The 11,735-nt window shown below is 46.6% G+C and overlaps 1 protein-coding gene across 1 annotated transcript; it reads left to right on the plus strand.

Moving 5' to 3' along the window:
• The first annotated feature begins 220 nt into the window (after window positions 1-220).
• On the plus strand, window positions 221-3,777 carry LOC118850180 (taste receptor type 2 member 7-like). Its single transcript, XM_036759392.1, has 2 exons — window positions 221-332; window positions 2,831-3,777. Exons 1-2 carry the CDS (start codon window positions 221-223, stop codon window positions 3,775-3,777), a joined length of 1,059 nt encoding a protein of 352 aa, XP_036615287.1.
• Window positions 3,778-11,735: the final 7,958 nt, after the last annotated feature.

Here is an 11,735-nt window from a genome sequence, read left to right on the forward strand (position 1 = left end):
TCATGCAGGAAGCAGCATTTGAGCCAAGCTCTGAAGAAACCTAAAGATTCCAACAGGCAGAGCGGATGAGAGAGAGAAGGAAAGGGGCATGAAAGTGGGAAATGGAATTATGTCTGAGGAAGAGCAAGTATTGGAACATAGCGTATGTGGATGGAGAATATGGAAGAGAGACTGGAGTCAGATTGTGAAGGGCTTTGTATGCCAGACAGAGGAGGGGAGGATGTGTTTCATGCTAGAGGGAGCACCTGAAGTGTCTCAAGCAGGGTCAAGGGTCATTCCTGCATTTCAGAAAGATCACTGGGGCAGCCATGTGGAGGATGGGTTGAAGACAGGTGAGATCTGAGGCAGGAAGACTGATCAAGGCTGTTCTGCTCCTTCAGGGTTGCCTGAATCTTCCTTCCACTCTGAGAAAGCCATATGGCTTTTCACTTTCTGAGTGGGATTCAGTAACATTACCAAAGATGACTATAAAGGACTCCAACTGGAAACAAACTGGTCTTGGAGCAATAGAGAGATGGAGAGATGGAGTGTGGCACTGATACTCATCTACTATTAAAAGACCTGGGGTAGGGAGGGATGGCCCTGGTCTACTGAGAGTTCATGAAGGACAAAAATGGATTGGGCAGGGATGTGTGAACTGCAATGTACTCTACCGGAGGGAATGTCCACATTAGGGAGATTCATTGGAGTGCTGGAAGTTCACTGAGCCTGCATGCAAAGCAGGCCAATTATTGCCAGAAAATGATAAATGCAAATATGGCCCAAGAACGCAATAGGTAGGTGGTCATTATGCCTTGGTGGGAAAGGGGTGTGGACCAGGAAAAGTTCAACACCTGTAGAAAGACAAAGAAGGGGCTAGCATCTGTGATTTCAGAGAACAAACTACTCTGGATAAATTCAAATCCGCAGATGAATCAATTATCAACTCCCTGAAGCCCCAGCTGCACCTGGGTGAATGGGCCATGCAAATTCATCAGACCTAACTCAGCTCAAAATGCCATGGATGGCATTCTGCCAATGTTGATGGGCGTTCACTCAGGCATTTCAAATGAGCCTTCCCTGAGGGAGTGGGCTGCCTGGACAACATCATGCACCATTGCTTTGTGCCACTGGCTTCTGGGGTCTGTAGCTTTTAACTCAGAATGTGAGAGGCAGCATGCAGCAGTGGGTTGGGAGCTGGCCTTGGAGACTTTCGTTGGGTGTGCCTCTGACATACACTGGCTGTTTGGACATGCGCAAGTCAGCTAACCACTCAGTGCCTCAAGCAGCTCCCTAAGACTGTAAATGACCGAGAAGATGTCAGTGCACATTGACAGAGGGAGATCCTCACTAGGAATGCCTCATATAGAGGAAATCGCAGATCTGATTTACACACACACACACACACACACACACACACACACACACACAACTTAGAATTATCAATCAATCCACAAACGTTTCTTAAGCCCTACTATGAACCAATGACTTCCCTTTTTTGGTAGCCTGACCTAGGAGCTCAGCGGCACCTCACTAAATAGCACACTGGACCTGGAGTTAGAAAGACCAGAGTTCGAATTTTACCTCAGACATTTACTGACCTAAATAAGACCCTAAGCAAGCCTACCTCGGTTTCCTCATCTGTAAAATAAGGGTCATGATAGCACCTACCTCCCAGGGTGATCAGGAGGGTCAAATGGGACAATGCCTGTGAAGTGCTTAGTGTGGTGTGTGCACAGAGCAGGTGGTTGTTATTGATAAATTCTATTTCCTTCCTTCATTTTGGTGATTAGGGGTGCAAAGACAATAGATAGCCAGTCCCTGCCTTCAGGTTGGTCAGCTGTCCTGCTTTCCAGACCGATAATGTGGTTCCTGGAAGTTGTGAACACTCAGCAGTGTCCTCCCGAGGCCAAAGGAAGGGGATTTTAGGGAGTGTGTGCAAAGCCTGAGGCCTCTATGGAAAAGGTGCCAGCCAGGTACTAAGCATCCAGTTAGAACTAGTATGGCCATGCAGGGCTCTGTCCCAGGTGCTGATGAGGGGCAGCTGCTTCTTCCCCAGGGTGACAGGCCCATGTCTTGCCTGGGGTACAGTTGCCCTGTGGACCTCAACAGGGGAGAAACAGAAGCATCTCCTCACTAGCAGGGATAATGTCCTCTGTGGCCTCCCCTGTGGAGAGACCCCTCCCCTATCATAGTATCACAGCAACATCCATTTGGAGCTGGAAGGGATTCCAGGTACTCTCCAGATATAGTACTCTTCCCACTATGTCTCAGATTATTCTTTGCCCACCTTATGCCTCCTCTCCTTTTAATAAACTCTTCTCTGCTTGATGCATTCTAAACTGCCCTACACACATGCACGCACGCACGCACACGCACACGCACACACTCCTAAGTTTTTCCCAGACATAGCTCTGCCTAAGTATGGCTCCTACCCTATATTCGTGACTGTGTTTGAACACGACCATCAGTGGCCATACCAAAGAGTGGTGGCCTACCAGTGCTAGGGACCTGTTATTTATCACCTTCAAGAAAGAACACAAAGAGGGAAAGAAACAGGCAGTAATCTGGAGGAAAAGTTTACACTCTTAGGAAGAAATTCAGAATGAATTTAAGCAATTCTTACTCAGATGCCACTGGCAAATAAAAGTCACCAATCCAGTCCCTCCCCTTAGCATTTGCATTCCTCCTGCCCTAGTGGAACCTTTGGAGAGGAGCAAATGGGCAAAGGATTCTTGCTGACTTCTCTTCTTCCTGGCCTTGCCCTCTGGTCCAGGAACTGACTGAAGGTCAAGGTTGGCCAGCACCGTGCCCCTATCAGTCAGATCGTCTGCTCTGGGGATCTGAGAAGTCTGCCAAGAGAGACTGGGATTTCTGAAAGGAAATATGATCTTTCTGGCAGGGATTTCTCACATCACAATCCTGACAGTTCTGTTCATTACAGGGATTATTGGAAATGGGTTTCTAGTGGTCGTGAATGTCAGTAAACTTATTCAAAACAAGAGGCTGATCTCCATTGAGCTCCTTCTCACCTGCCTTGGGATGTCACGTCTTGGCTTGCAGATTTTGTTGACATTCCAAGGTGTCATGAGCGTCTTCTTTGCCAATGTGTATCGGAAGAACATTTATGGATCTCTGTTCCTCTTCATCTGGATGTTTCTAAACTCCTCCAGCTTCTGGTTTGCCACCTGCCTTGGCATTTTCTACTGCCTTAAGATTTCTGACTTCACACATCCCTGTTTTCTGTGGCTGAAATTCAGGGTCTCCAGACTAATGCCCTCAATGCTCCTGGGAAGCCTGCTGATCTCAGTGATCACTGCCATTTTATGTGCCTATATGTGGGATTCCTCCTCAGATTCCTACACTAACCGATCCAAGAATAGTTCCCTGACTAGCCCTGATTCTGAAAGAGTCATTGCCAGTGACATGATCCTAGTCAACCTCATATTAATATTTCCTCTTGGCCTGTTTGTCATGTGTACGGTGACATTATTTGCCTCTCTTTACAGCCACACTCGCCGGATGCAAACAAGTTCCTCTGGCTTGGGGAATCCCAGTGGAGAAGCCCATGTCAATGCCTTGAGGACTGTGGTTACCTTCTTTTGCTTTTTCATTTCCTACTTTGCGGCTCTAATGGTGAACCTGACATTCACGGTGCCCTTTAGAAGCCCCTTATTCTTCCTCCTAAAAGATGTGATGGCAGCTTACCCCTCTGGCCACTCTGTTATCATTATCCTAAGCAATTCCAAATACCAGCAGTCATTCAGGAGGATCCTGGGCCTTCCAAAGAAGCCATAAAGAGGACAGCCACAGAACCCTTTCCAGTCATTTCTGATTACTGAGAGCCAGAAAACTCTGTCCCTTGTTCTTGTACCCATGGCTATTTGCTTGTTTCTCATGACATAGGGAAACCTACAGCTTTACAATGCATAAAGCATTGTAGACAGTGATTATTAAAGGAATCAAGCCAATGAATGCCTTAATGGTGGAATAGGGGTGAGAAGGGTAGCTTTTCATCTCTTGTTTGTGTGCTTTTCTTTGGGTGTTTGGGAAGGTATAAACAGACAGATATGTATGTAGCTGAGGGCAATGCCAGTATACCCCAAGCCTTGGCAGACTCCACCAAGCTGAAAAGGCTTCTAACATTGGCCAGTAACAGACTGATGGATTGCTGTCCGGGTGAGCCAAGCCGAGCTCAGGAAGGCTTCTTGCCACGTTAACTGTGAGGGCAACAGTTTATTAGCCATAGCACCTCTGGGTGACCATGTGCTGAGATACGGAAATGTTGTCATCTGTGCTGATGGAGGAAATGGCTGCACTGGTGGAGTCACGAAGGTGTGAGGTAGAAAATTTCTCACGTAAATGTTGTTGGGGAGAGCAAAATAACTGGGCACTGTGGTGATGGATTTCACAGAGGAATAGAAAATCACTGGGGAGAACATTCTGTTCATTTTATGTGAGATATCAAGCAGAGAAAGAGCATAGCATGGTGGGTAGTGTGTTGGCCTTGGAGTCCAGAAGACCTGAATTCCAGTCCCAGCTGTGTTCCCCTCCCCTGGCCAAGTCACTCCACCCCCAAGCTGCAGGTGACTCCCTGGAAATGATCTACCACATTGTAATCTGTATGATCTACTTGGGTGGAAAGAGTTCTCCATAGTGATAAAAGCACAGCTACTCAGTATCTTCACATCTGGAGAGTCAAAGTGTAATTGAGCTTATTATGTTGTATTGTCTCAAATAATTGTCCTTCTAAGGGGAATAATCAATGTGTCAATACTTTGTTCACCCTGTTTGCAGGTGGGAATTACTCCTAATAATGTTTGCTACAATGACAGTTGAATATCTTTCTAGGAAACCAGCACTCTTAAGTTTTAGCCCACTTGAGAAAGGGAGGACCATAGAATTCTAGATTCTGGAAGGCACCTGGGAGATAACTTTGAGACAAGGGACTTCAGTCTGTCTCTTCCTTAGAAATCGAGAATTTGCTTATGACATTCAGGCTTCAAAAAATGGGTTAGGATGTTTGTGTCCATGGCACCTGTCAGATTGTAAGCTCTTTGAAAATAGGTACTGTGTCTTACACTATTCTGTATCTGGTGTAAACTAACTCCTTGCCTTAATATTTTGTTGTTTGTCCTTTGTTCTCGAAGAGGACTGGGACATCAGGGAGGTGATGCCACAACATGCAAGTGAATTGGATGTAAGTGAGGGAGGGCTTTGGAAAGTCACCAGCCTCACTTTCACCTCCAGAGCCATCTGGCTTCAGTGGCCAGATATAGATGAGGACAACCAGAGATGGCCCAGGACGTAGTAGAGAACCTTGGCCTTTTCAAGCCAAGGTCTTTAACAGGTCTCAGTTTGACTGAGACAACAGCTATTCAGTGATTAAGCCTTAATAAGAAATGAGACAGAGAATGGCCTCTTTACCTAGTCAAATTAAAAAATATATATTTTAGTATTTTATATTTTAGCTTTTCAATAAATATCGCCAAGTTGCAAAAGCACAAATCTAGAAGGGACCTAGAGGCCATCCTCTACTTTGTGCCTGAACAAGAATCCTCTTGGATCCTTGCATCTGCCTAAGTGGGCATTGAGTCAAGATTGGCCAGACTTTGGATTCCACCTTTGGCAATATTGGTGTGACCCTGGGCCAGTCATTTTATTCCTGCATCTGTAAAATGGGCACAATGCCTCATAGGGTCGTTGGAAATGGCCAATGAGATGATAGAAATACAGCACTATCGACAGTTAGCTCTTATTGAGGAAGACGAGAGTCTGTGCCTAGCTCCCCATCTGTCTCCTCCAAGCCCAGCTCCAGGCTGACCACATGCTTACTGATCTGAGGGACCAAACATGACTACACAGGCATGAAGTTGGACACACCATAGTCACAAGCAGTGGGGAATCAAAATTAAAATGTCCATGGTGGGTGGCGACAATCCTTGTTGATTATCACAGATTAATCTAGCAAATTAGCTATTGGAGGTCAGGAGTAAGTTTCAGTGAGAACCACAGGAGTAGCCCATGTTTGTGTGGCCCTTTGTTATTTGTAAACCCACTAAATGGAGTCAAAGGCTGTTGATGTCAGTGGTTCTAAGACATGGCCTGAGAGTAATTGAGCTGAATCCTGCCACAGCCTGTAGGTTTGGGCACTAGGAGTGGGTGGCTCCTAGAAGACCTGGGAGTGTTGTTTCATCATCCAAGACTCAGCCCTTACTGGAAACTGAGAATGAGAGTAAGTACAGCCCAGATTTTATATCCCTGAAAGGGAAAAGAGGAGAAACATGGCACTTGCCTTGTAACTGCTGCCTTCCTGCCAATCAGGACCCAGAGACTCCTACACAAGGCACGCGGTGTCTTCCTGAGTTCTGGAGTCTTAACTAGGACTGATTCTCATTCTAGGGATAATCTAAACTTTCCAAAAGCACCATCGGACTGACACCCTGCTAATCCACCCCCATTATCCCCCTTCCTGGGCAGCAGCCCCAGAGTCTTGGAACTGTGGCACCCTTCTTCCCAGTTGAGGGCCCCAGAGTCCCTGGACCAACCTATTTCTAAGTCAGATTGTCCTCTGTCCAACCCCTCCCTCCACCGAAATGAATTTGCCCCCTCCTGTATTTATGGCTGTTTACTAGTGACTTTGAACATTTTTGGCAGGGGGAGGGATGTTGTATTTCTTCTTTTGAAAACTTCTCTTCCTTTGACCCGTTGATTTGTCTACTTGTTGAATTTATCTTTTGACAGATGAGGAAACTGAGGCTCAGAGAGGTTAAGGGATCTTCCCAAAGACTCACAGCTGGTAAATAGGAGAGGCGGAATGAGCTCCTGAGTCTGCTTGTTCAAAATCGTGCACTCTTTCCCCTGCGCCTCACTGCCCCCTAAGAAAGGTCAATCAACATCCTCTTCCTATATGCCTTTCATCCCAACATTCCCGTGAAGCAGGAAGTGCAAATACTGTTTTCCTTATTTTAAAGATAAGGAATCTGGGTCTCAGGGAGGGGTCTTGATGTGAACTGCCTCAGGTCACATGGTGAGTAAATAAGTGGTAGAACCAGGGCTACTGTTTAGGTAATCTGGACTAAAGTCGAATGAGCTTCCTCCTGAACCACACTGCCCTTGCTTAGGTAGGTAGTGGTGGGGGGGAGGGAGAGGGAAAGACAGAGAGGGAGAGAGGATGGGAGGAGAGAGGAGAGAAAGAGAGAGAGAGAGAGAGAGAGAGAGAGAGAGAGAGAGAGAGAGAGAGAGAGAGAGAGAAAGAGAGAGAGAGAGAGAGAGAAAAAGAAGAATAAAAAGAAGAAGAAGAAGAAGAAGAAGAAGAAGAAGAAGAAGAAGAAGAAGAAGAAGGTAGAGGAGGAGGAGAGAGGAGGGGAGGGGAGAGTAGAGGAGGGGAGGGGAGAGTAGAGGAGGGGAGGGGAGGGGAGAGGAAAGGAGAGGAGAGGAGGGGACAGGAGGGGAGAGGAGGGGACAGGAGAGGAGATAAAGAGGGAGGAAGGGAGGGGAGGCAAGATAAAGAGGGAGGCAGGGAGGGAGGAGAGGGAGAGGGAAGAAAGAGAAAGAGAGAAAAGGAGGGAGGGAGACAAAGACAGATAATAGCTAGGCAGATGATAGATATAGACATAGACAGAGAGATAGATGATGGACAGTTTTATGCATGTATGTCTATGTATGTGTGTAAGTATAATCCCCGAGTACAGTAAAAGTGAACTCTAGAGAAACCCGCTCTCCAGTGGTGTCTGAGACCCTTTCAGGACACAAAGGATTTCTCAGTCTCTTGTCTTGGTGCCCCAACCCAGGAAACCTGAGTAAATACTCTGTCTCTCACAGCCCCTTGAGACCACTGCCCTTTTCAAGTAGACATTTCTCAATGGGATTGTTGGCTTCAAACTAGACCAGGAGACCCCTGTCTCTTAGAAAGTGAATAGGTATAGGGGAACGTTTTCTTTAAAGGGTAGAAATAAGTCTGACTGAATGTCTCGAGAACCCAGGGGTACTCTGTGATGTGGGAAAAGAGCCAGAGCCATGGGCCAGGTTGGAGAGATGTTGGCTCCGAGGGAGCAGGAGCAGTGCCTGATCCAGGGCATCCTGGGCACCAAGCGAAAAGTTGGGTACATTGTGAGTGCTTAATGTAAAAACTGCTTTGAATTCCTCTGCGCCAGTTAGGGGCAGCCAGGAAAGACTATTACATGCTGCCATCTAGTGGCAGGATTTTGTTTACGATGATTACATTTTTTAAATTCAAGGTGGGTTTTTAATCTATGCCTTTCCTTATTTCTCTACTTACACACACACACACACACACACACACACACACTCACACTCACACACACCATCCTTGGGGAGATAGAAAGAAACCAATGCCCTAAAGCAATCTACCTCAGACACCAGGTTGAGTGATGAACCCCTGGGCATCCATGATCCTCCATGATCCTTTTTGGAGTCTGGTGATACTTAACTGTTTCCTGTTGGACTCTGATTTTTACAATAAAAAGCTTGTTTCAGAGACATTCATTGTTATAATCAGTAGCTAATGGCGAGCCTTGGGCAAGGGCAAGGATGTTGCCTTTCATCCCCGACTCTGCCCTCGGAGAAAGGAGGGCTTCCTTGGAAGGAGATAATTATGACAGTAGTTCACTTACAAGCCCACATTCATCTTGTTCTTCCTTGTTCACTTCCCCTCCAGTGGATCTGTGGGTTTACCAAGGCAGGCACTGTGTCCAGCCATACCAATGACAACCCACCCAATGCCTCCTTCTCAGGGCTCATCCATCACCCTGCCGCCATACTCCACTTGAGAGCCCACGCACTCCAGGATTTCTTCTGAGGCACTGAACTTGCTGGAGGCACCAGAGCAGCTGCCAGCCTGCCCACTCTCCCCTGGTTCTCTGGCCAAGGATAGCTTGGGTCACCTTTTGACTGCTCCTTGTATCCTGGCTGCCATCACTCCAATAATCTCTTTCTTCCTATGATTTTGGATCTGCCTCAAGATGGTTTGGCAAGAGCCAAGGGCCAAGCAGCAGCGTTTAGCGTGCCCAGACAGAAATGAGGGAACCTGGCATTTTTATCTGAAGTGAGAAGCCACATCTCCAGCCTTTTGTATCTTCACCCCAGGGAAGACAAATATCTGAAAATGGTACCAGCATGGGAGCTGAGGGGCCTGCTGCTACAGCAGACATCTTAGGGGGAGCAAGAGAAAGGTCTCAGCCTGTGCCCTCAGGAGATGTGATGAAGTGGCAAGGAGGTCGCCTGAATCCTGAGGTGTGGGCCTCTCAGCCCTTTCCCTCTTTAGGTGGACCCCTCACTGAGTGTGTTGTTTAACACTCAGCTTCCTCCTCTCTGAAATGAGGATGAGCTGACAGACTCACAGACGCAGTCAGCTGCCAGGATCTTTCAGGGCTCCAGCTCCACCATCATGGCCTGTGAAAACCCCCACACCAAAGTGAGCTCCCCACCCCACTACAACGCCAATAAAACAGGAGGAAAGAGGTCTTGCTTTGGAAAGTGCATCGTCCTTGGAGGACGGCTCGAATTTTACTTGAGTATCTCCTTTGGCTCGCACCCTCCTGTGCCAGCCTCTGGGGAGGCCCTGCCCTGCTGCCCTGTGCTGCACCCTCAGAACTCACATGCAACAGGCCTAGGAGGCCTTGATTCCGTGCCCCAAGATTGATCAAAGACAGTGGAGATATCTGGCCTATAGAAAAGAAGATCTAGGGGAATACAGAACCATTTTCAAGTGTTTAAAGGGCTGTCCTACAAAAGGACTTCACTTTTCTGCTTGGCCTCAGGGGGCAGAAACATTAGCCACAAGAAGACAGGGCACCAAGAGGCAAATTTAAGTTGACTGCATCAATGGGGGCTGTCCCAGAGTGAAAAGGACTTCCCCAGATGCTGGAGGGCACCCCCTCGATGACCACTTGCTGGATAAGCTAGAGAGGATTCTCTTTTAGGTGTGAGCCGGCCTGGATGGCCACTGGAGTTTGCTTCAGGTTGCATAAATGACCTCCACCTCCCCTGGAACGTTGTCCCCCAAACGATCGCGACATAACAGGCTTGCAGGGTTGAATGCTGACATGCTATCTTTAAAAGTTGGTAGTGCTCACACTCTCAAGTTCCTCTGTATATATTTTCTGTTTCTTTTTCAGTCCATGTCATCCCTTTATCCACAGACCAGTGTTGTCAAAGTGATTTTATTCTAATGTTAGTTCTAACTGGAGCAGTGCATTGTTCATTCTTTCTGCCTTTCTTTCTTTGAGGGTCTGTTCTTTGACCTTCTCTATTAAGCCATCATTTCTCCTATCCAAAATCTTCTTTAAGGACTCTAATTTTGTTCCTCATTTCTGACTCAAAGTATTTTTATTAAGCTTCTCAGCCCCATAGGGATTTCTTCTAGATGTTCAGTCTTAATTTATTTGGATTTAGCTTTCTTTATGATGCCCTCGTGTGCCTTTCTGACATTCTGTTGAAATATGTTTTTGAAATGCAGGAAGCATTTCAATGAAGAAAAGCAGGAAGGCCAGAAAGAAGGAGAGTTTGGAAAGTTACAGATTGAATTCATTATATACTTAAAAAGAAATGAAAGTTGTATGCAATAGAACTTTGTAGTTTCACGGATAACCCTCTTTTCTATTCTCCCGGGCATAAAGAAATGCTCATTTTAATTGAGGTTTACTAAGTTCAGAATTTTTTAAATGGGGAAAAAATGAAAAAAAATGGACACGTTCACCTCTGCACCCCACACAAAGACATGTGACAATACATAGGCATACTCCACAAACGCGCATGCACACACGTGCAAATACACACACTCTTGGTAGCTGCAATGAAAATGATTAGCCCCAAGGCTGTAAGCCTGCCTGGGGGGGTCTGTAAGCTCCTGGAGAGCCAGACCTATGTCTCTTTCCATCTTTCTCTCTTCAGGGCCTGGTACATAATAGGTACTTTAAAAATAGGGGAATTCTCATCCAGAGAAATTTCTTTCTCTCGCCACCAGATGTCACTCTTATAACAGCACGACCTGAAGAGAGAGATTTCAACCTGACTGTGGGACATCTGACTCAGCTCTTGGAAGACCACAAATGGATGTTCCTGTTGAGGGATGCTCAGTGTCTGTGTGTTTGTTTCACGGACCACAAGAGATGATGTAAAAGGCACCTAGAATCACAGACTCCCTGGGCTGGAAGGAAACTCAACAGTGTCTAGTCTAAACCCTAGAAGAGCAAGGATACTGTCCTGGGCATCCTAGTGGGGCTCTAGCCGGAAGAAGGCTTTCCTACCTTCCAGTCAAATCTGCCTTTGGGCCATTTTCTCTTGGTCACTTAGCCTGAGCCGCTTGACCTGGGGCAAGCTACTAATCCGCAACCCACAAGGATTCCTTAAGCACTATATGCCAGGCACCGAGTGTGAATGAAACCCACATACTATGGTGGAGGGGCACATCTAACCAAATAGACACATACAGAAAATAAACACAAATAGATAAATATGAGCCAGCCACTTGGAGTTCTGGATCAGGGAAGGCTTTATGAAGATGACTGTGCTTGAACTGCATTGTTCATGAAGAGATTCTTCAAGATGAAGGTGAGGAGGTAGGATATTCCAGGCAAGGGGGACAGCCAGAGCACAAGCATGGAGAGAGGAGAGTTAATTCTATTTCACACCATAGAGTTGTTTTTTGAGGGGGGCAGCGTGTGGAAGGAATTGTCAGACCCTACAATCCATGTTTTCCCCTTTCTTTGAGAGATAGAACTCAAAAAAGTCTT

The sequence above is a fragment of the Trichosurus vulpecula genome, chromosome 5, assembly GCF_011100635.1.
Source record: "Trichosurus vulpecula isolate mTriVul1 chromosome 5, mTriVul1.pri, whole genome shotgun sequence".
Classification (NCBI taxonomy): domain Eukaryota; kingdom Metazoa; phylum Chordata; class Mammalia; order Diprotodontia; family Phalangeridae; genus Trichosurus; species Trichosurus vulpecula.

Excerpts from the sequence above, each read along its gene's own strand:
- LOC118850180 (XM_036759392.1), top strand. The coding sequence starts at position 221 with ATGTGTTTCATGCTAGAGGGAGCACCTGAAGTGTCTCAAGCAGGGTCA. Across the intron at positions 333-2,830 it reads GGAGGATGGGTTGAAGACAG|TCTGCCAAGAGAGACTGGGA; the intron begins GTGAGATCTGAG and ends GGATCTGAGAAG.